Here is a 25,820-nt window from a genome sequence, read left to right on the forward strand (position 1 = left end):
ATTATACTTGTTTCAGAGACAAGTATTCTACTTAAAGGACAGTTTTAAAGACGTTTACTTGCACGCTAAGTATACCAATACAAAACTGCATTTGCATATTTAATGTGGAAAGTCCTCTAATGTCTAGCTACAAGGGACTGTGGATGCGAAATCAAAAGATCCAATTTTAGAAAAAAAACTTAATGGGGTATCAAATTTGAAATCTAAATGGATAAAAATTAGTTGACGTTAAGATACGTTTAAATATAATCAAAGTTCTAATATTAGATAAAAAGTGAAATCAAAACAAGTTATTTTTTCAATTACGCATTACGAAGCTTGAAGCATTGCAAACCAAAGGTACATCACACATGGACGTTTCCTTTCAAAACATTTTCATAAAATCAAAACTTTCAGTAAGATAAGATAATCAGCTCGAAAGATTTTGTGATTTTTTATGTGTTTTTCTACAATGAATTTAAACTTTAATCTTGAAAAAGTCGCTTTTAGATATAAATTAATGTCTTGGTTGAAGCTCATGGATCGAATTCGTTCGAAAAAACTTTATCAAAAAGAATGTAAATAATATATGCCAACAATTTTGACGTCAGGGTTTAACGTTTCAGGAATATAAAAAAGTAGGTCAGGACATCCCCAAGTCATCAAGTCCAGTTTATTTTCGTATTCTTCATTTTTAGATGCATTTTCAATAACTCAATTCACAACCATTTTTACATAACATTAAAATCTGTATCATTTTTTGTCTGATGTAAATAAACGCGATAAAATAAGAATGGACCTTTATGTTTTTAACACTTTATTCATGATTTTAAATTACAGATGTAAGCGATCTTGCTTAGTTTTATACCGTCAGTAATTGTCAAAACGGAATAAAAGGATACCATATCCCATTCCAAACCCCTCTCAAAAAACAACCAAACAACCCAACAAGCAAATAGAAACTTGATCGTTTATTAAGTGATTGCAGATAATTTTGAATGAAGATGATTGCTAATATTCGTTTATCTGAGAATACAGTTCTGATGGATGAAGATCAAATAATTCTGCTGATAAATTTGAAAATGGAAAACAGTGTCATAGAGCTGTTAATTAAAAAAAATATTTCATTTCGGAGTTTTTATCTTGAATACCATATGGTGATTTGATGACACATGGCTGTTAATGCAAAAGATATGTAGGAAATGTATGTGGATTTGGAAAAATGCGGCTGGATTTTCCCAAGCTATCCGTTTACACTGATATTATGTCAAATTAATTTTAAATATCGGTTGTTGTCAAGCCGTAATCACTCTATCATACATTGTAGCTAAAAAAAGGTGCATAATTATTTTGATAAGTTGCCGTACGTAGTTAGACAATAGCTGTGGAAAAATTCAAAATTGCGTGTACAAAAACCATATATTATTAAACAATCAATAATAATTTGAAGAATATGTGTATTATATTAATATAAAAAACAATATTTTGTTTTATGTCATTGTAAGGAAGGGGGAAATATTTGATTTTTGATATTTGAATATATTTAAATATTATTTAAATATAACCGTGTAATTTATACTGCCCTTATAATGTATAAGAGTATTCAAAAAATCAAAACGATATCTAACGGAAATAAAATTCCAGCAAGTCATTTAAACACGCTCCAATTACAAGTAACATGTACACAATTATCATACATGCAATGCATTTTTTATGTTGCTTCTCTATTCAAAATTTGCAATTCATGTTGTCGCTGAGACTTTCAGTGCCTTTTATTTTTCTTTCAATGTTGAGTCGTCGTTCAAAGTGTCTGATTTTATTTAAGTTGAATATCCAAATAGTTTACTGTGAATCATATTGATATCATCTGTTCGTGTGAACCAGGTCAGGTTTATACATTCAGTTATCTGCTGCTCGGATGTGTTTAAATACCGTCTTTGTACATATACAGACCATTTAGACGTCTTCATAAAAACATTACCCGCGTATTTGATACAACAGTGTTATGCATATCATGTATCACACCCCTGCGAATGTTATTGTCATTTAAATTTTAGACCACGTGGTTTATTTGACCCTTTCAGTTTCGCAGTAAAAATCATGCCTCATGTTCATAGTATATTTCATAGAATCTAATAGGTATCTGTAATCAAATATAACATATAGAGTTTTATTGATTTTAAACTTAATCTTCATTAATTGTTTGATAAAATGTGTTCTAGAAATAAATATGACAATACAAAAAAATAGTTTTTGTCTGCTGTTGCAACAATTAACATGCAATAATAGAGATCCCCCATAGGATTAATTTTCGATCCGCGCCTGACCTAGTAATAGCATCAAAAGTGAAACAGACTATACTATTTTATGCAGAATGTTCCTTGAAAATGGCTCGATATACTAGGTTTTTATGCAAAAACAGACACCCATTATTTTTCTAAAATCATGGTATTGCACACCCCAAGCATAAAAAATGGCAATGCTTTTATTAAGCAACCCAATGTTTATATTTTCAACCACCCGACACGTGGTTGACAACGAACGTTAACTCTGTTCTGAATATCATCGTTTTATATAAATAACCGCCAGATGATGATGAAGACATACATCTTAAAAGATTTTCATGTTTAACATAAATCAAAGTAGCATATGATATGAAAAAAAAACGACCAACACTTCCGTATTTTGAGAATATTATCCGAACACTTATACTTCCGCTCGAAATTTTACAGGAACTGAACAAATCTCGGTGAAGTATCGTGAACTTTCATTCGAGCACCTCTGGATTTATTACATACTTAGCAAAGATAAAGAAAACATTCCAAACACATTCGGAGGGGTGTATCAATGAAGTGTAAAATGAATCATTTAACATCATTTATTTATGGACACAACATGGTTGTTCATGTCACATGTGTTCTTAGTGTTCATGTATGAGACAAAAATCATAATACACGTACTCAATGATATCAAAATATCGTTAAATGTATAAAATAACAGCTGGATTTAAAAGTGTGATCTGCATTTTTACGTTTTGATAACTTACAAAAAAGAATATTTTTTGTATTACTGAAAATAGATCTCAATTTGAAAAAAAACCCAACTCTGAATCTCCATTCGTCTCTAGTTGCATCTACAGAGATTAATAAATAATATACCTTTTAGAAAAAAAATATTCATATTATGCCATAATAGTTTTGTCTTGGCACACCTTTACATTATGTTTCCTCTTTTCCAAGAAGTTTGTAATAATAATATTTTTTTTTATTAAATAAGTAGAATTTGTTTAACCATTTAAAGAGTTTGTACTTGATGACATAGCCAGACAAGCTATGTAATTTGAGTGGAAGCATCCTCGCATAGTGTATATTCAAAGTTAAAATACAAATCATGATCCCCGGGGTTAGGTTGAGGCAACAGTGGGAATCTAGTTTCTACATAATTTATATAGAAATCTTTAAAAATCCTCTCAAAACCAATTGACTAGAAAACTTTTCATTTGTGAAAAGGTATCCTCAGGAATTGTAAATTCAAGATTGTTTAGATTATTGTCCCCGGGGGTAGGTTGGGGCACAATGAGGGGTCGATTTGTTTTCACATCGAATAAATAGTTGAAAAACCTGTTAAAAATCCTCTTCCTAAAACCAAACGTCTAACAAACTGCAACTTGTTTAAAAGGATCTTTAGGTAGTGTACATTCTAGTTTGTTCAAATCATCCTTCCTGAGGGTAGAATAGATTCGAGGGAGGGGATTGCATTTTTAAATAGCAATAAATTTCATTATTCTCATATAGTGTAGCATATACTTTTGTACTTACATGCACGAATTTTGACATTTGTTGATTCTAAATTGTTCATATTGATAAGAATAGTCAATGTTCTTGATGTTGATCGTCTTGAGAACTGCAATGTACAATATACTATATGACTATGAATCAACCAGGTACAAAAGGGGATCAATATTTAGCATAAGAATATATGGGGAATGTTTTGGAATTCATGTTACACAAGATCTATTTTACTACATGTATATTGTTCATATAGTTTGTATATGACTTCATAAAGCTGATTTTGTCTTGGCTGTCCGCTGAGTTGAGCAATTTGGCCCATGTATGAGTTTCTTGTTTGTGCTTATAATTAACATTCAACTAATTAACCTTTGGAATTTGGTTCACTTTAGAACTATAATTTATTTACACTTTTGCTCTTTTATGTCACTTTATTCGTATACACTAGAGATTACCGGGCATTTAAACACAGTCATATTTCAATAGACAAAAATAAAACTCAAGTGCAAATGTAAATGAAGAATCCATTTTATCGCCTTAGGTTAAATATTTTCTTTGTGAACCAAAAAGCCCCCGGGTTTACAAAGAGAGGGCATTTTTATGCTCTCGCTTCAGCTATATACATGAACATGTATGGTTATTCTACTCTATAAATTGTAGTAGTTCATGATAAAAGCTGCCGAAACCCTTCAATACTCTCTTTACGTCAATTACTATATATATATATATATATATATATATATATATATATATATATATATATATATATATATATATATATATATATATATATATATATATATATATATATATATATATATATATATATATATATATATATATATCATCCTTTTTATTATCAACTAATATGGATCAGATAACGAGTGGGAAAAACTCATGAAATTTAATGCGCATTTTGTATTTCATCAAGGATACATTTAGGTAATTTATTGGTTATTTTGACATTTAGGTGCAAATGTTCCGTACTTAACTTTTCGTAAAAATGTGTATTTTTTCTTATTTTCACATGAATTATCAAGCAGGTGAAATAAATAATCTTTTATGCATTTAAATTCCCTTCCCTTTTAATTTTCTTATTTCAAATTACGCAAAAACCAGTAAAGAATTTAAAAAAAGTAATGAGACAAATAGGTGCATACATAGCTGTGTAAAATCGATTAATCTTGATCGTGAGAATATCCTGTATGTTTTTTAATGTTTTAGAAAATTGTAAGAACTTTGGAAACCATATGGAATCTAATTGTGTATGTTTTTTTATGGATGTTGATTTTTGATTTTGTTAGTAAAACGAGTTTATCATTTTTAATCATATTTAATCATCGTTATTTGAATATGTAAAGCATATAAAGATAAACTTAAATATCAATAAAACATAAGTTACAAAATGAATTGAAGTAGAGCAGTGTAATTGTTTTTCCATGGATGTTGATTTTTGTTAGCAAATCGAGTTTATCATCTTTATTTGAATATGTAAAGCACATGAATGTAATCTAAAATGTTAATGAAACTCAAGTTACATATGTGAATTATAATAAAACAGTGTAATTGTAGTGCATGCATTGTGTGTAAGTATGCAATTATGTAAACACATTGACCAAATACGTATTTCTTAATTTGCGTAATGTTAATGATGACAATGAACCAACCTATATAATGTAAGATTCAAATTCAATATACAGAACAGAAAACATGTAACATCTAATGGGACTACCCAGTCATTTTCCATAATTTTGAAATATTTGAATAATATACTCTTTAATAAACTACTTTAAATGCGGCAACTATTTCTTCAAGATCAACAACTATATATATGTGAATATAGATTGTTAGTGTTTCCTGTTGATGTATTATAAATCTAAAAAAAATATTTTGGAGTATATTTATTGTGATGGAATTTTGGTTGTAATGGTAATCGATTTTTAATCATGAAAAATGATAACTCTTATGAGAAACATGTTTTTAACTATATGTTAAGCGAATGTTTTTATTAACTTGGTTTCATAGTTGTTCATATGAAAAAAGTAGATAGTTTTTTTAATCAATAGATGTACCTGTAGGTGTTTTTGCTATTCTATTTCAGCATTCTTCTTATATTTAGTTTTAACTTAAGGCATTTTGTAACACAGCATTCTATATATTTATTTCAATTTAAAATTCATTATTCATACCTCATATTTAGTGAATGAGAGTTTAAACAAAAGTTAAGGAAGAGTCTTTTTTTATAATATCATATTAAATTGGGAGATATAAGTTTTAACAAAATTATTTTTAAAATACGCCAAGGTCGCCTTTGCGTTTTTATTTCTTGTCGTTTTGGCAAGTTGGAATGCGCTCCTATTTATTCACTTATTTGTACCTCATAACACGGTTCCGGGATCAGTTTTTAAATAAAGGTTAAACTGTTCAGTTCATTTTTAAAGAATTACTCAGCTCATTATGTAACGATAAAAAAAGGTATTGAATACCCTGATTTGTTTAAACTAAGTCCATTAAAGTACATTGAAAAAGGTGTATATTTCATCTTATTAAAAGGAACTGAAGATCAATTGTACAACCAAAAAACAAAAAACAGCATGTAAAAGAGATAAAAGAATTATCGAAATTTGAATATGTAGTTAACGTTATGATTCTAAAGACAGAAGCAAAATCTAATATATCTTATTTTAGGAAAATATGATTATGAGTCTGTGGCATTATCAAAACACGTAGTCGTTTAAATTTCAAATACCAATGAGATAAAAATGATTGACGTATATAAACCCTTGGGTGTCATCAGAGTGTTTAGGAGCTGCAGTTTTATTAAATGACAAAAATGTAATCAACAATAGATTTTACCCGGTACCTATTACGTAGTTTAGTGCATTGCAAACATTGGAGTTTTAGCAACATACTTCCTGGATAAACATTAGACATATGGACTTGTGTTCTCAAGATATTTTCATAAATTTTGTCGATGCTTCACGCAAAAAGAGTTATCATAAAAAAGCAGCTGGGACGCTTTTGTGATTTGCAAAGATATTTACGGTGCATTCAAACAATTATTTTTTTATATCTTACTTTTAAAAATATGGGCAAAAGCACGTTTGAAACTTTGAAAAAAGAATGTAGTGTAATGTATGCAAACAATTTAAACTTCATGGTTTAAAATTTCATGAACCTAAAGTTGCTGAGTGCATCAACAAGTCATTAAGTTTAATTCATGTTCGTACTAAGAAATCATTTTTAGTTTGGATGCATTTTCTATTACCACATAAACATATTAATTGCTGCAGGATAATTTAAAACAATAAAACACATCATTTGAACACGATGATTTATATTTTTCTTTCAACCCTTCTTACAAAGCAGTTAAAATCCGTACAGTTTTTTTTAATTGTTTGCCTTTCTTTTATTCAGTGATTGCATATATCTGTGTTCTAAAATTGTTTACTCATTCTTGTTTTTTTTTTTATTGTTATACAGTCGGATTTATAAAGATCAAAGATTTCTGATAAATACAGTCGAAATCAATACTAAAGAGTTATGACTGTCCCCTATACATTAGCTAGCAGTAGAGTACCGGACTACCGGTCCGTATATTCATGTAGCTACGTTTTAAAGATTACAATAATACTGTAAGAAAATAATCGTGAGACTATAAAAAAACGTCCTGAAAAAACCCTGAAAGAACTTGATGTTTGCACTGGGGTACTGAGTAAACCTGATGGCCCGGAAATTTGCACTGAGGGTACTGAAGAAACCCAAAGAAACCCTGAGGTAGGCACTGTAGATATGGAGTAGATCCTGGATAGCCCTGATGTCACTTTATTTATCTACTTACATACAAATTATTACAATTTATAATTCTTTCAGACATTAACTTGTAAATTCATAAAGAAATTACTTGTAAGACAAACAGTACTGCAAGTGTCAACTCTTAAATACATTAAATTATTTATAATTTTCAGCTGTCTTTGATAATATTACAAATCAATTTTTGAAGCTTATACCCTAATAATGTTTAAAGATGAGTGGCACAAAACGGGGATGTCTGATAGCATAACTGAAAAAATAAACAGTATTGGCTGCGCCGCATAGTAATACAAAGCATTTGAATACTATATATGAGGTGATTATTTCGGTCGGACCATGGTCACATCTATCATAAAGCCATTCTGGCTCTATTATATTTGACCATCTACCGACCAAAAGCATCACCATCATAATACCTCAAAGAATGATTCCTTGTTCCTTAAATAAATTAAATTAAAACAAGAAACATGTTACATGTATGGTCGGGCTTTGTCCTTGAATACTTGAATTATTTTGATGACACATTACGTTTAAAAAAGATGCACAAAAAAAGCTATCACTTTACACAAACATTCTTTCCTATTTATATTTTTATTAGGAGTTGCTCTACGATTACTAATATTCAAAAATACATTAATTATTGCCACAAAAGTTTAATGATATTAGCATCAAGTTTTATATTCCATAGAAAGTTAATGATGAATTGTAGATTCCTTGAAAAAAAAATACATTGTATATTATAATAGTTAATGTTTTTATTCAGTTTTTGTCATGGAGACAATAAGTACAAAATACCATGACAAAATGTTTGTTTTTCATTTTTTTGGGGACATTTAAAAAGGAAACTATACTTTTGATATGTTATCGTAAGTCATGTATTACAATATTCGCTCTCCTTATAATGTATAATATAAGTTTAAAAAAATAAAAATAAAAACCATACAGATACTTAACAAAAAATCATTAAGTTTATCAATCATGTAAGATTCAAAACTATTATTAAACGCACCTTTTTCATATTTCCTTTCTTTCTAGGATTGTCAGTACATTTAGTCGTTTATGCATTCGGTGCTTTTGAAATGATTTTCTTTACATGTCGATGGGTCTTTCAAAGCGTCTGATTTCATTCATTAAAGTTAAATATCCAAATAGTACACTGTGAACTAGATTGATTATCTGTTTGCGTAAACCAGGACAGTTTTATAAATTCAGTGACCTGTTGAGGTATGTTTAAATACCGTCCTTGAAAAGAACATTCAGGTGTCTTGTTAAAAAGATTACGCGTGTGTTATGTACTACGGTGTAATGCCTGTCATATATCAATGAAGTGTTTAGTGAATCATTTGACATGGATTTGTTTTAGAGCACAAAAGGGTTGTTTGCTAAAATATCAAGAGTAGGATTGTAAAATAATTAGGTGATTCTAAGAGTAATGCAGGTTTTCTCTCTGTTCGCGTATGAGACAAGAATCATCACACAAACACTTAATAAGATCAATATATTGTTTAATATAAATTACAACACTTAAAGGAAGTCAGTTCTGATCTTTGATTTTTATGTTTGACAAAAATGAACACGCTTGTGTAGAACCGACCGCTTTCGTTCTAAAGAAATCTAGAAAATATTGAGTATGTAAAACTGCAAAAACAAAATACAAAGCTCCTGATTCATTTTTTACAATCTTTACTGAATATGGCTTTAAACAAATGCTGGCGTTCATTTTTCCACACATTGTACCGATCATGTTTAATTTAGGCTTTAGTAAATATTCGATGCATTCCTATCATTTGCCATTCAGAATACATGTATATGATATTTCTGACAAAATTGACAATGGTATTTTTAGAATTCGGGAAAAGTAAAGTGGTTAAATACATTTTTGCTGATATTGTCATGTGAAGAGAATTTATATCAAGTTGCAAATATTTTCCCCTATATAAACCTATTAAATATTAAAACCATTTATTTCTGGGTGAACTTTTGAATGACTCAAAATGATTTCCGCACGCGCTGATCGTTTTATGGTTGTATTATAATAAATATAAAATCACAGTTATATTTATAATTCTGAACGAATAGCCTTTCTCAAACGTAAATAAAAGTAATAAACAACAATGTTAAAAAGTTCACTAGTTAAACTTGGTCAGTACGTGATAAAATCTTCTGGCAAACCCTTCGAGCTTTAGAGGATTGATCAATAAACAATAAACAAGTTCATATTCCGGTGAACTTTTAATATTGCTACTTATTTCTCAAATACTTTCTTTTACCAATATTGTGACGCAAAACAAATGTGATATGTATACAAAATAGTTCACACAATCGATTTACATTAAGTTTTTTTGGATATGAAAAAACTCATTCAAAACCAATATGTAAGGACAAAAACTATTTAGGGATATTTTAAGTCTCAATCGAAATTAATATAAAAAAGTAAGAAATTACTCAATTTAAGTTCTAAAATTTAATCATTGGTTACAGTAAAATTATCATCAACAGTGTCTTTTTCACTTTCGATTTTCCTAGCAAAGATCTCAAATTTAAAATACCCTGAATCTCCTTTCGTCTCTTGTTGCATCTACAAGAAGAATTTTTTGTTAAAAAAAACATAGACTTTGCAGAAGTTATCTTAAAACATATATTTCTTTCAGCTGCTTACATATTTGAAAAAAAGAGAGATTTACAAACTAAATACCTTTTTGATAAAAGTTTAGTAGTGGTACAACAGTTTTGATGCAATGTCGAGTTAGTTTTGTCTTTGCACAACTTTACAGTGCTTTTCCTCTTTTCCAAGAGATCTGTCCCTGAAAAACCCAACATTCTTAAAAATGTAGATTATTTGTTTTCCTACTTTGAAAAAAAAAACATTGAAGTATTTAATACCATTTTCTAAATCAATCTATCTAATATACAAACACAATCTCTGGTAAATGAGATATTATACAAATCAAACGACTAATCATTTAAAACAATTGAACAATCATTTAATCGTAAATTGAATTAAAAGGACTAACAACAGCAGCTACATGTACACATATTCATAATTACATTTCTTACTGTAGCATTATAGCTAGATTTATATCGACACATTACATTTACCACAATGACATGTAAAATGTCGAGATTCGTTGCTACTTATCATGTTTTTAATATGTCAAGAATAACTAGCAGAGCATTAAAGCTTTCAATGGCTTCGCCACTTGGGCCCCAACCTGGGCTTTGCTCTTGACCCACTGAGGACCCTAAGGCGGCTTCAACCCCCTCCCCCCTTTTTAACAATTTTTTTTTATCTCTGTATAATTATTAACTATATTTCCGTTGACATTTCCATTGCTGGGTTATCTTTCGTTGCTCTCTTACTATAAACTATCCAAACGTTTACTTTACTATCAAATAAATGTTTGAATATAACAACATGTAATGCAATTTATTATATTGATTCAAAACATCCATCAGGTTATTTGATTACCCATATATGATTCAGATGCGTTCATAATATTTCCGTGCAAGTTACAATTCAAGTCGTGATTTCAAAGCCATTATTGCAGTACGAGAAATAATGAGATATAAACGATTAACAAAATAAATGATTGTATATATCAAAATTGAAAACTCATTTAATGTAGACTTCAGGAAAAAATTGCACTTTAGAAAAAAAATATGTAAATTTAGGGGTTCGCGTATTTCATTTTATTAAAACGACCTAGAATTAGTTTTCGATTATTTTCAATGTTTTTTCCAACTTTGAATTTAAAATATGACAATACAGCAATTATATTAGAGGGAAAACAAAAATCAAATTTGCTCCTCAATCAAAGACAATAACTAATAAAGGTTGATTGTTTTATGTAATCTGCAACTATAAATCATCTTAAAATGTGGAAATAAAAAAAAGATCATAAAATGTTTTTCATACACTTACGTTTGTCACAGGTTTTCATTATTATATCCATTCTAAGTACTTTGTTGTTGCAGCAGAGATCCATTTCTAGTCTATATATTCCTCCTTCAATTGAAATAAATGGTTATATATTCCTTCTTCAATTGAAATAAATGGTTCAAAATGAAACATTGTAGAATTGACTAGGCTAGAAGCAAACAATTAAAGCCTGAAAGTGTTTTGACTTTTCCTCGAATATTTGCAGTTGTTGTTAATATTACACTTTGAATCAATGAATTCAATTTTTAAAAATTAATTGTCTCATTAAATTTTATCTTTCACAGTGAAATTAGAGCACGTATTTTTGTAAAGTACATGTATATACGCTTATTCTTACCTCCACAACAGTCTACTTCCTGTCCTTGCTGATACCTGTCGTGAACACCTGATCTTGAACAACAGATCTGTGTCGTGTTATCAAATTCTGTGGAATCTATTGTATCGTTCTGTGTGAAAACGCATTCTCCACCTACAACTAGACGGCATTTTATGTATATTATACAGCATTTATAGAAAATTATTTTTATGAGATTTTTGAAATAAGTATGTATGGAAATTTGCTATTACCTTTGGCGACAGCTTTACCGTAGAGGACCCCCAGTATCAGCAAAATGCAGGCTGACATTTTCAGAGTACAGTTCATTCCTTAATTATTATATATAGACCTCTTCAGCAAAATTCAAAATGGGCTAAATGTGAGCGCTGTTTTATATAACATGGAAAAGCGGAAAGACCAGATATCAGCCCCCATATTCTTTTTTGAACCAGGATCATTCGGGATGTGAAGATCTTCGGGGGATTTTAAAAAATTGCTTTGTGCTATTTAATGCTATTGATCTTACATATGATACCTGATTTTTTTTTTTTACTTATTTATGACGATTTAAATTTGACGTAGAAAAATAACTACTATTTCATTCAATATACTATTTTGATTACGTTTTTGACATGCTTTAAAAAAAAAAAAGAATAATTCTTATGTAATCATATATGTCGTGGTAATTAGTGCCTTTTAATTCGTGAATCCATTGATATAGTTTGTTCTGAGATTTAAACATTATCAAGCATACGTTCGCATGAATTTTCTTTTGAAATTTTGCACTGTTGATATTGCATTGGCATTTTAGCATTAAGTGGTGATGACATTTTTATGTCTGATACAGTCTAAATTATATATTAAGTTCAAGGTATTGATTTCACTCTAAACTTTATTTTGATATTAATCAGAAAAAGCTGCATCTATCAACATGCACATGCATGCTTTTGATCATTCGCTGTGTACATTCTGTTTTTGAAAAAAAAAACTTTTTAATCTTCTTCAATTATTAAGGAAATGCAATGATTTTTACATTTCTTTTTATAGGTACTAGCATTAGGATCTAAAATAGTTTACGTGGGAGCCTAGCAAAACCTATTAATAGTTCCATAAAAATGTAGTGCTATTAGTTTGTATATTTATCAGACAATATTTAAATTTATTATGGTAAACTCCTGCATATTCTAATGACCAAAAAAGTATTAATTTATGTGACAAAATATATTTTGGTATTTCAAGCAGACCTTTCCCATATTACTGAACCGTTTATTACCTGATATTAATCGGAACAGACTGCATTCATTGACCTACTTACATATGATTTGTTCTTTGCAGATATTAATCTATCATGTGGCCAGGATATATACATGTATTAATGTGCACAGTTTGCAATACTTATTAATAAGTTATTGTTGGAATGTTCATAGGAGTGGGTTCGTAGAAGTTTGAAATAATAAGTCACAATGCGCAAAGAAATAATTTTGTCAGGCATATCTTTGGAATGTTTTGTAATTAAAGGAACCATTAATCTGTATCGAAAACCCTAGGTTAAAAAAATTAGTTGTGTTGTTTGTGCCCAGACTCGCTGTATAACTACACACAATTAAAGGAGCATAGTCGCTATACATGTATTAGTTATTTTGTTTTAAAGCTTTCAATACTTCAGTAGGGCATTTCTACATGTAATAGACAACCATAAGGTTGAGTGTCAGTCGTTGAGTCATAAGCTAGTTAAATAGCCCTTAATTCGTTGTTATTCTATGTAAAGCAAATCATTTTATGCTTGAGTCGAATAAGTAGATAGACAAATCAGCTTGAAAAAGATTGCTTGCTGGTATATTTATCCTGTGTAATAAAAAAAGAGATTATTTACATGACAAAGAATTATGATTCCTGTATCGAGCTTATAACTCTACAACTGATTTTAAAATTTCATTTGATCATTATCAATGCATTTTTAAAGCATTGCAAAAAATAAAAATACAATTTGATCACAATCGTGACGATGCCTTTTTTTTAAATTTAAATGTTTTTTTTTTTCAAAAATGTAACAAAATACATGTATGTTTCATAAATCGTTTAGTTTCTTGTTTGCACTAGTTGTTTACATCCACAATTGTTTTGCCTCGGACTAGAATGTCGCGACGTCATTGGATGAAATGCGTCACGTGGCTGCCTTACAAATTTCTTTAAAAGGCAAGCGTTAAAATTTATAGCGCAACATGGCGGACATAACGTTATTTGAACTGATTTTCTACACAAACGTTTGTTTACATATCAAACTTTAGGACCTCGACAAAACAAAACACTTATTAGGTTTGTTACTGACTGTTTAAAGAAATTTATGGGGTCGGTAAAGTCCATAGAAGGCTCGGCTCCGCCAGCAACGGACAATTTTACTTTATAATCTTTTCAGTTTGTGTGTGCTGAATATTAACTTTAGGTTGAGGAAAATGATACACCGTATAAAAATTTCATTTACATTTTGGCTGCACCGTGTCATTTAAATTTCAGCTTAAACACAATGGGCATTTAAAGCTTATTGGTTAAATTTCAATGAGGAATATCACTGTATAGAAAAGTGCAAATTTAACAGAGGTTTTCTTGCAGTAACAGGTAAATATTATATTTGTGAAAAGAAAACAAAGACGTTTGTATAAAAATGTAGGACAAACGGATTAGCATAAAGATGGCCATGCACATTTTTTATCATTGGTAGTAGTATAGTATGTTGAATACCAATATTTTCAATTGTGAATATGACCAACGAATATAATCAATTTTTGTGATATTTTGCATGCTGGGTTTTTTATAATCAGCTAAACACATATTTCCCAAACACAGCGTTATTCAAACAGGCCCTCAAAACATGCTAGAATTCATTTTTTCATTCACGGCTATCTGTTAAATTCATTATCTGCTCACAAAAAGGTATTAGAAGTAATGATATTCAAAACAGACGTTAAAATTTTACAGTGTCATTTTGATTAAGTCATTATTAAAGCACCTATTTGAATGCCCATGTATGTAACATACATTTAAAGTACGTATCATTTTAATCACGAAAATAGATTCATATTATGACAGTTTAATTTCACAATAAATTCCAAGGCATTCTCCATAAAGATGCCGCATACCTACTATTTAAAAGATTTACTGCTTGACACATCCTAGGGGTTTTCCAAACTGGGGCGAGGAAATACGGAAACGCGATGGGTAGTTCAGGGTACATGTACTTTAAACTCTTAACTTCTGAATTTTATCAGACAAAATTAAAATACCGCATGCTTTAAATTGTGTAAAATACTGCGTTTTGCATTTATCTGTCCGTGTATATTTTTATGTATTTAAAGTATATTTCATCTTACATGTTAACTATTAATATCGAATACATTCAAATTATAAATCTAAAAACAAAAAGCATTCATTTAAACGGAGCAAATAAAGTTCTTATTGTATATATTGTTTTTTTTTGGGGTGTTGTTGTTGTTGAAATTGAAATTGTTGTGTTGTTCTAGAGACACATGTACCAATACATGTAAGTAGTTAAGAGATCTCTGACTACTTATTTACTGTTTGGAATATATATACTTAAAAACTGATGTAGAATGACTTGAAAAAATTCAACTCTTGATGATTCATTATTTCAGCTTTGCTCGGTGTGGTAAATACTTGTGATTTTTATGAATAAAGCTTGTGCATTTTAAGAGCAAAATAAAATTTGATATTTTTAACTACCCTTCTATATTACCTGAAAGACTCTGAATATCCATTCACCTATGTATGTGTCATTTAAATTCTTTTCTGTAGATCTCACCATTTTTGCTTACGATCAAAATATGCGTAATAAAAAAAATCAAGACTGTATTCAGAACGATTTTTAAACGAATTGAGAAAACGCCTGCATGTTTTTTCGCGGCTTCTTGGATTTATAAATCAATCAGCACTTTATAATTATAAGATTGTATTTCTAGAACAAGCACATTTGCAACATGTTTATTATTTCTGCTTCTATATATATTTATCATATGTTTATCTCAATATTTGATAGATGTCACTCCTGGAATACATTTTTGATATTCAACTGTGTGTTCCTACGCCACGTGACATCATAATTAAACATTACGTAACTTTAGGCAGATTATGGACGTAGGATGAAAAAGTAACAAAATAATTCAGTTGAAAAGCGTAGATTTATAAATGTGTAGAATTTAATGCTGTTTCAGGTTTTTTTTAATAAATTGATAAAATACCAGGAAATGACATGTTTGTTTGTTAATCTTCAGATATTAAATATATATATATATATATATATATATATATATATATATATATATATATATATATATATATATATATATATATATATATATATATATATATATATATATATATATATATTACACAATCAATCATGCTTTATTACAGGCAGTGGGAGCTAGTAGCTAAAATACGTTGTCAGTTAATGCACTTATGCTGTTGATAAGATCATAATTAAATAATATAATTCAAAAGTTATGACTATACTTATTTATTGTTTTTACTACTTTATGTAATTGATATATTCATAAGTTGTATACGTATTCGGAATTGTTGGAATATAAATGGATTGGATTATATCGGATCGACCATACGCATTTAATATTATTACTCGTAATAATTATCAAACGAGTGATCTATTCATTTCTCTTTCTCATTGCATTAATTAAAAAAATCCATAATTCTTAATTTTATGCTTTCGACATAAAATATCTACAATGACTCTATCTGCCAAAGTAATTGTGGGCTGCAAACCATGTCAGCAATCCTATAAAATGATTATATAAATAAAGGCAAAGTAAAACGTTTGTACTTAAATAAAAGATAGTATTTTGAATATACAAGGTATTACAAGTTTTTGACAAAGTCTTTTTACAAGGAGATATGAAAAAGTTCAGACAAGGCATAGAAAGTAACGTTTTTTATGTGCCTGTGTTATAAACCTAATATTTAAAAACAATCCAGCCAAATGCGATGTATTTATTAACTGTGTATGTCAAAAAACGTATATCGTTCAGAGTTCACGAACTTTTCCCCATAAATTTAAAGTTATTTATTGTGACAGCTAAACTGCTTCGTCCGACGCCAAATCTCGTCGCACTCGGGAAATATTAAAGAAAAGTTTAAAAACTGCCTTCGGGTAATGATTTGATTTTCCACAAAAAAATGTCTTTGAAAAACATTTATTAAAAATGTTCATACTTGAATTTTAAATGTTGATTTTTACAACATACTTAAATACAAATAGAAACAACAACGTAAAATGTGTCTTAATATTTTTATTAGCTCCATATCAAACTCTTATAAAAAAGGAGCTGCCACTGAGTATGGATATTAAAATATGTTTGCTGTTCTTAGATTTCGTTGTCCGTAGTTTCCAGATGCAAAACAAATTTTTAGAGTTGCGTGGATATTTCTTTCTGCACTTACGTACACAAATATACCATGATTTTCAAGACAAGTTTGATAAAATTACTTTAAATCTTTTAAAGCTTGGAAATCAGTCTATTGCATATTCAAATTGAAACATTCATGAAAATATTTACTTTTACCTTTTCTCCAAACTGTTCAACTCTTTCCAACGCTTTTGATGAGTCCGTGGTGAGTAACCTATAGCTGCACCAGATTTTATTCTATTCTCGTCCTTCTCAAAAGTTGATTTTCCTTTTAAATGAAAAATAGATGACAAAAGAATTTTTAATTTTTATCATGATGATCCGAAAAAGAGACTAAAGAGATACTTTTGAAAGCACGATGATTAAATCTAAACAATAATTCGTTTTATTATGTATTCATTTTCGATTTCTTCCTTTAAAATGAAGCAATTTAATATTATATACCCATGATATATTCTTGACAAACTTTATTTACTAGTCAATTTTTACTGTATTTAAAAGTTATTTTCTTGTCAAAGGCTAATTTGAATGTATAAAATCTAGTGTTTGAAACGACAAGAGTATATAATGCATTATAAAAGGATTACTTACCACACTTACAATCACAGTTTGTTTGCAGGTCCTTTACATACACTTGCTCGTTACAACACAACTCTATTTGAGGTTTGTAAATTCCCTCTGAAATCAACAACCAACGACTTCAATTCACATGGGATAACATAACAGAAAATAGTTCGACTATAATGTTTTCTTGCATAAGTTTAAAGCAAAAAATCTGTCATATTCTCTCTTTCCCTTTTTCATATTGCAATTTGCTCACGTGAAAAGTAGTCCGTATATAAACAAAATTTTGAGTTGTTTGAACACTTATTAAATACTTGCCACCACAACAATCAATTTCCATTTCCTCTTGATATCTCGCATGGACACCGGATCTCCGGCAACAAATCTGTGTTGTTTGATTAATCTTTGCGCTGGTAATTTGGTCAATCTTTGAATATACACATTCTCCATCTACAACTACATGTACATTCCAGGTCAAGCAATCTGCATTTGCAAATAGTGTATTGGTCTAAATTTTCAAAGGTTTTATACGTATGTATAAAACCAGTACATACCTTTTAAATTCGAAGAGTTTACGACCGTTATAATGAGACGAAAACTTAGCATCAGGAATGTAAATGCCTTCATATTCTTCTTGAAAAATATTGATCCCAAGGTCTCTGGACTTCTTTGCTCAAGTATCGGGCAGTAATGTATTTGTTTAATATGATATATTAGAGTATATCATAGCATACTCCTTCATATTCGGAATTTCCTTGCATATATCAACCCACGGGTTTTATCTTCTTTTGGATAGAACTTGGGATTTGTCATTTTGGATTTTCCGCTATGTTTAATTGGCCACTAATCTGTGTCCGATAAAATGCATATTGTCAGGTAGTTGTTAATTTTATCATCGTTTGATGGAATGTACATTGGGCAGCAACATTTAATATGTTCATGTACTTTATTAATTTGACTGGTTAAAATGGACTGAGTCTGTATGATTTCATAATCTTCATATATAAAGATATCAATTTTTTTGTTTTATAATAAAGGATCATATTTAACATTCGAGCAATTGAATCGAAGAACGTTTGGACCAACACACGACGACAAAACAACACATATCAAAGCAATGAAACAAGTGGCAATTTTGTTGCAAAGTGTAAGTCAGAATTTTAATGATTGTTTTATATTTATTAAAATTCCAATGCTATATTTGTTATGTAATGGTACAGGACATAAAATGTGAAACATATTAGTTTAACAAACAACCAAGAATACGCTATAGTGAGGATTAAATATACAGTGCGCAAAAATATGTGAACGGTTCATTCATGAAAGTCCAATCCTACGAAAAAGATATCGTTGAAATCATTAATTTAAAGAGCATTTATAAAGTATTTGCTTATCATAAATACTGAATGAAAAATTTATAGGACAAACTGTAAATACAAATCTGGCATGATACACTTAAAAAGAATGCTGAGGTTATAATTACCTTGACATTTTTTAAAAGTTGAGTGCACTCATTCGATTAACGTTCGTGTGCATTGAAATCCGGTATGTAAAAACGCGTATCAGCAATTATATATCAATGAGGCTTTAGAACACGATCAAAGCTCGTTTTGAAAACATTTTTTGCCTCACATCGATTAATTTATCATATTTATCTACACTGATTAAATTACGAAAAAAAGGGTGGAGTTGGAAAATCTTCTTTAATCACAAGGGATTATAATTATTTAAGAATATATTTAGATGATTGTGAAAAAGAAATAAGTACCTACAAAACCCTTTTAAGTTTAAATAGGTTATCTTCAAGAAAAACTGCGCCAGTTTGGATTACTTGTAAGCATTCTCTAGATTTCTACCCTCATTCATATACTGTCTCAAATGATGAAAAAATCTAGCATTTCAAAAGAAAAATATTTGCGTATTTCTTACGTTTTTTTAAGTTAAAGGTGGAAATAAATTGCAATGAACAAATTTGAATTGAAAATTTGTTCAGCACATCTATATTTATACTTGATATCCACTAGATCTAAACTATTACCCAAGAAAATATGAAATGAAATTAATTTTAAAAATTTTCAGCTTTATGATGCAGACGATCACTAACAACATTACACAATTCAAGATCAATGTCCCCTTATCTTGTCAGATAAAAAATGTAATAAAAAAACCTTTGTTGTTTCTAGTAGGCAAATGGCTTAAATATGCAATTTTAAATTAAACTTCTAGTTAAAACTGTTAAGCTTTAATATGCGGACGATCACTAACAATATCACACATTTCAAGATCGATGAATCCTTATCTTGTCAGATAAAAAATGAATTAACCAATTGCCGTTGATATGTCAAATGCATTACTTTGGGTAGCTGTGGGTATCTACAACATTGACGAAGCCTGCATGTATTCATAACCTTAATGGTGAGTTGATATTTTGATGACACTGCGTACCGAAAACGCCACTGGGCCATATACTGTTAAGTAAGACACTTGTTTGAAATTTAAAGACTTAAATTTATCAATCTTGGTCATACTTTGATAAATAAGAAAAAAAATATTTACTCCACCAAGAAAGTACCTTTTCCCCATGGTTCTAATAATTAAGGTTACTATTTTAAGCTCCTTCAAGTTGTCTTAAATGTTGCGCGACCTACTGCTGCATTATTTACGTTTATATATAATGTTACTTATATTTTGAAATGAAATAGAATGTACGCACTACTTGCAATCTGTAAGTCTAACAAACAACACAGATTAGGTTACTTCGAGGATTACCCCAGGGCGCAAAACTATGTCAATGATTCATTCATAAAAGTTCGTTACGACAATTCATACCTACATAAAAGGTATCTTTTCAATCATAAATTTAAATAGCAATTACAATGCATTGCTCATTACAGTTACTTAATAAAAAGTTTCACATGGCAAACTGAGATTTAAAATCTGGCATTATACATAAATAAAGAACAATGTGGTTTACCTTGACATTTTGCAAAGTTAAGTGCATTCGTTTGATTATTTGCTGTGTATATTGGACAAAAGTATCTAAAAAGGCGAATCAAAAGTTGTATATAAACACGATCAAAGTTCCTTTTCAATGCTTCCTTCACATTAAATAGAATATTCTATCATATTATCTGCATTGATTAAATTAGGGCAAAAAAGATGGTATTGGACACTTTGTCTTGAATCATAGGGTTTTCTTAAAACTTATATTTGGATGTTTGTACAAAAAGTGAATATCTGTCAAAACCCTTTTAATTTGAAATAAGTTATCGTCAAGAAAAACTGTGTCAGTGTGGATCACTCATATGCATTCTCCAGATCTATACCTTCATTAATGCACCGGATCAAATGTTAAAAAATCAAGCATTCCAAATGAAAAAAAAAAAATGCTTATTCCTTATATATTTTTTTTTGGGGGGGGGGGGGGTAAAGGCAGAAGATAATTTACAATGGACAAATTTCAATTGAAAAAAAATCAGCATATCTATATTTATCCTTGATATCCACTAAATCTAAAACAATACCCGTGAAAATATGACATAAATTTTTACGCTTTTTCATGCAGACGATATCTTACAATTTTAAATGTGATTCATGCCTACAGGAATGGTATCTTTTCAATCATGAATTTAAAAAAGGTTGGTAATTTTTTGTTTGTTTTGTTCTTTCAATAATACGATATCTCAAAAAATGCACAAATTATTTTCGATTGAAAAAAATTATTGATACCATGCATAGAAGATCAAATGGTCTTCTACAGGAAAGAATTACATTTTTAAGCCAGTATAGAAACTAATCTACACTTTTTAATGCTTAAACTCGAATTGGTTATTCGTTCGGCTGTTAAATATAAGTTTGTCCAAAAATCTTTACCCTTGTTTTCGTACAAAATTAATGTCTAACCCATCAATATTAAGACTTACAGATATTTATGAATAAGCTTTTTAAAATCTCTGTATTATATAATAATCAAATATTAAATGGGCATGGTCACGATCTAGTCATTTTTTATATTGTTTATTGTTAAATTGCTTTCGTCATCCTCTTCTAAACAACCAAAATGTGGATGTCAATTAAAGAGTGATAAGCAAACATAAATCTCACAATAGCTCATGCCATATTTTTGTGTTACATTAGTTCAATAAACCAGTAAAAATTCTATTTCAAGCTGATTTTTCTGTCTGCTAAATCGTTTTGAACAAAAATAAACGGTTTCAAGCATATCCATTTTAGGTCTAAACCTTCCATATTCTTGTCAACATTCAAAGGAAAAAAACATACAAACATGGCCTAAACTTTGTTTATATACTAAAAACTTATGACTCCTGTATCTCTCTTAAATCTCGTCGACTGCCACTCAAATTGTGATTGATTTGAACGTCTTACCAAAGCATTGTGACCATGCCAAGTTACAACTGAGGTTCTGGTCACTAAAGATTTAAGTACTTGGATGCGTTATTAAATTTTTAAATAAACCAATGCCTTTATTGATAGGAATTTAAAAAAGTAAAATTCATTTATTTATTTTACAATAGAAATACTTACATTTTTCACTTGCCAAAATTATCACTTGTTTAAAATTAGAATTTTCTAAACATTATCTGAAAGAAACGTTTTGGCCGTTTGCTTGCTAACAAGTTAAATGGGTTATCTAATGGACTAGCTACAATGAGTTCATGTTTTTATCGTGCTCATTGTATAATCTGCGCTTGAAAATGAGGACATTGTGCCTACATACACTTCTTTTGCTATATAAATACACCCATTACACACACCATAAAATTGGCTGAATAAGCTGGATTCTAAAAATATGTAAATTATGTATTCAGAGTTCTGTGTGTTATTTTATGAGTTCACTTGGATTTAATTTCGGACTCGGAAAACAATTTATGGGGGCGATTAAAGTGAGAGGTGTGGAAATCCATTGTGCAGTTCAGAGAGCAATTAACCTTTTTTATTACCACACTTAAACACAAATACGCTAAATTTGAAAAAAAGAAATCATTATCTTGAAGCTATTATTAACGTACATACAATAATGTAATGTAATATATTTGACATAAAGCTAAAAACCTGATTGAAGAGCACATAGAAAGATTGATAAAAATACTTAAATTTTTGAGTAAAAAAAAAGAAATGTTTACACTTAATTGAACTCAGTTCATAATTACAATCACTAAATTAAGCATAAACATTTACATGCACAATTTATATCAACGCGTGAACATGTATGCAATTTTTTTAATTTATGATAAAAAATCGCAAACTTTTTTATGCATTTAAAATGCGAAGTTTTTTTTTTAGTATTAATAGTTTAATAAAATTTTATAAATAATGATATCAAGATATCAGCCTAGATGTTTCAACGTCTGTAAATTACAAATGCATTTTGCATGTTGTCTATTATTTTGTACTGAACGTCAACTACACAACATAATTTTGACAAAAATCAGTATTTTATTTTACATAAATACATGTAGTATATACATTGAAAATGCTGCTCTTTTAATCACGTAATAAGAATCGGTAGCTCTTAAATACCTTTGAATAATACACGATATTACTTAACGACACTTCAACATTCTTGCTCTGGTTTTCAATGTCTCCAGAATCGGACATAAACCTTTTAATTTTTTTGACCAAACAAAGAAAGTATTAGTCAGCTTTGAGGGGGATTCATGGAAACTCAATGGAAAGTTTCAACTTATGGTGATATATATTGAACTTTTTTAAACTAAGCCTCAGGTAAGGCGTTTAAGAAAGATCTCGGTCAAATAGCAACAAGCTTTCCCAAAAAAAAATGTGTCAGCAAATAAAGGGTTTTCTCCTTGCCATTTCTGTCACATTCTATTTGCATCATATATAAGTTGTAAACAAGAACCCTGGTATTTTTATGGATTGACTACCAATAGGACATTCCTTATTATGCAAAGAATAAATAGCGGAAATATGTTTTGTTTTCATTTTGTCGTATAGAATTGCACTGGTGTGCTCTCAAGCATTTAAACTATGATTAATAACTCAATTTTAACAAGACTATTTTTCTTTCGTATAACATAATTTAACAGCCCTGAAAGCAGTTGCTGCTTCACAGGTAAATGTAACTTTACCCATCATATCCCTGTTATGTGTTTAGAATTCAAATGAGACAAATAAGTAGCATCAGTTTATCTGTCAAATCTATATTTATATACCAAGAACTAAAAAAGATCCTCTGCATGTGGTACGAGGGTTGTTCGGAAATTATTGAGACAACACAGATATTTCCATTTCTATGTGACGAATTATGGTGAAAGTTGGCATGAACATTGAAGAAACCTTAGCAAATAATTAAAGAAAGTAATATTTAAAAAATGTTTAATATTTTGTATACAACGGTAGATTAACAAATCGGTGGTCGCGGTACCCGGCGCAAGCATAAACTCGGAGAATAAGAAAACTAAAACATCGTCTATCTAAGTGTCCGCAAACTTACAGCTTAAACTAAAAGAAATCAGATTATATATGTTTATTTTGCTATTAATTGTGACTAACTTTTGATCAACTTTCACGAGTGTGTGAGTTGAAATACGGATATGGTACAAACATATTTACCAAGCAATAGGAATTTGAAAACGACAGTAGATAGAAATTTGACGTCAAGGCGGCGCAGCGAATAAACATCAAATTGATGGAAATTTCGGAAAAAGCCCTTTTAATACCACCCAACTGCTTTAACAAAATCTATACGATGGCAAGGGATAAAGAACTTTAGTTTATCGTCTTTTTTCACTAATTTTTTAACTAGAATTCAGTCAAAATGACAAAATATCAAGTACTTTTTACACACTAACTGATGTAAACAGTTCTAAAATATGTACACAGAATCACTGTAGGAGACATTTCACAGTAATTTGACTTTCAGTTAGAAATGACCCGTTTTTATCCAACAAAATCAAGAATGGAGGGAAGATGCAAATGTTGACATCTTGAAATGTAAACAAAAGATGAGAAATGAAGAATTAATTCTAATTTCCCTTCGTCTGTTAGGTTTTTAAAACATTGGATCAATAAGAAGCGTCAAAATGACGTTGCGGTAAGTTTGCGGTTGCGCCGGGTCACTGGGCGATGGCAATTTGGTCAGCTTACCAGGAATGATCCAATCATGCTATGGACAATAATTTTTTTACATTGAAAAACTCTATCCTGGTGTACGTTTTGGTGAAATTTCAAGGATTTATCTTTTTCCCCAAGGAAATAAGAGTAAATGTCTCAATAATTTCCGAACAACCCTCGTAATGAGAGACATTTGGACTAAATGCTTGCTAATAAAAAGGTTAGTAGGATTTAGACAGCACAATTCAGGCACGATTAAAACCGTTTTTGAAAGGGTGGGAGAGACTGATCCAAAATTGTGACAAGCCAAATAAAAAAAATTAAAAGTGGGGTGGGGGCAACTCTCTCTCTTTATACGTATTTTTAAGACAAATGTTTCCTGGGGGAAAGCGGGGCCCAGTCGTTAACTCACATATATTGATTTAGAAGTATTTAATTTAGCAGATCAGTAAAAGCATGCGTTCTATATAAATATTGTTTTATAAAATGAGTAATGCTATATAATTCTTGTGGTTTCCTAAAACTATTCATAGGAAACATTTTCGGTGTAATATTCAAAACAAATCTGTTTCACATTTTCCTTAAATTCCAAAAACAATTATGGGTCAATAATATTCTTTCCCATAATTAAAAGATATACCCTGTGTCAGATAAGCCAGTAATACTGAAGTCTTGTGGTTTTTTATGAATGAAGTTTATCCATTTAAAGAGCAGAATAAAAAAAAGATATCCTTTTATATAACCTTAAACTTATCTGTGCTACGAATAAAGACTCTGAATACCCATTCACCTATATATGTGTCATTTAAATTCTTTTCTGTAGATCTCATTAGTTTAGCTAACGATAAAAATTCTGTATGCATAATCAAAAAATCAAGACGGTATTTGGA

General features: G+C 29.6%; 1 protein-coding gene across 1 annotated transcript; it reads right to left on the reverse strand.

Moving 5' to 3' along the window:
* Positions 1–10,055: 10,055 nt before the first annotated feature.
* On the reverse strand, positions 10,056–12,290 carry LOC109620977 (uncharacterized). The gene is made up of 5 exons (XM_034476285.2): positions 12,088–12,290; positions 11,858–11,995; positions 11,503–11,586; positions 10,276–10,384; positions 10,056–10,158 (listed from the first exon to the last, which is right to left on the reverse strand). Exons 1-5 carry the CDS (start codon positions 12,161–12,163, stop codon positions 10,056–10,058), a joined length of 510 nt encoding a protein of 169 aa, XP_034332176.2. The 5' UTR covers positions 12,164–12,290.
* Positions 12,291–25,820: the final 13,530 nt, after the last annotated feature.

The sequence above is a fragment of the Magallana gigas genome, chromosome 9 (genome assembly GCF_963853765.1).
Source record: "Magallana gigas chromosome 9, xbMagGiga1.1, whole genome shotgun sequence".
Lineage (NCBI taxonomy): Eukaryota > Metazoa > Mollusca > Bivalvia > Ostreida > Ostreidae > Magallana > Magallana gigas.

Coding starts and splice junctions, on each gene's coding strand:
- LOC109620977 (XM_034476285.2), bottom strand. CDS start 12,163: ATGAACTGTACTCTGAAAATGTCAGCCTGCATTTTGCTGATACTGGGG. Junction 11,996..12,087: donor CGGTAAAGCTGTCGCCAAAG/GTAATAGCAAAT, acceptor AATGCCGTCTAG/TTGTAGGTGGAGAATGCGTT. Junction 11,587..11,857: donor GGAAGTAGACTGTTGTGGAG/GTAAGAATAAGC, acceptor TTTCAATTGAAG/GAGGAATATATAGACTAGAA.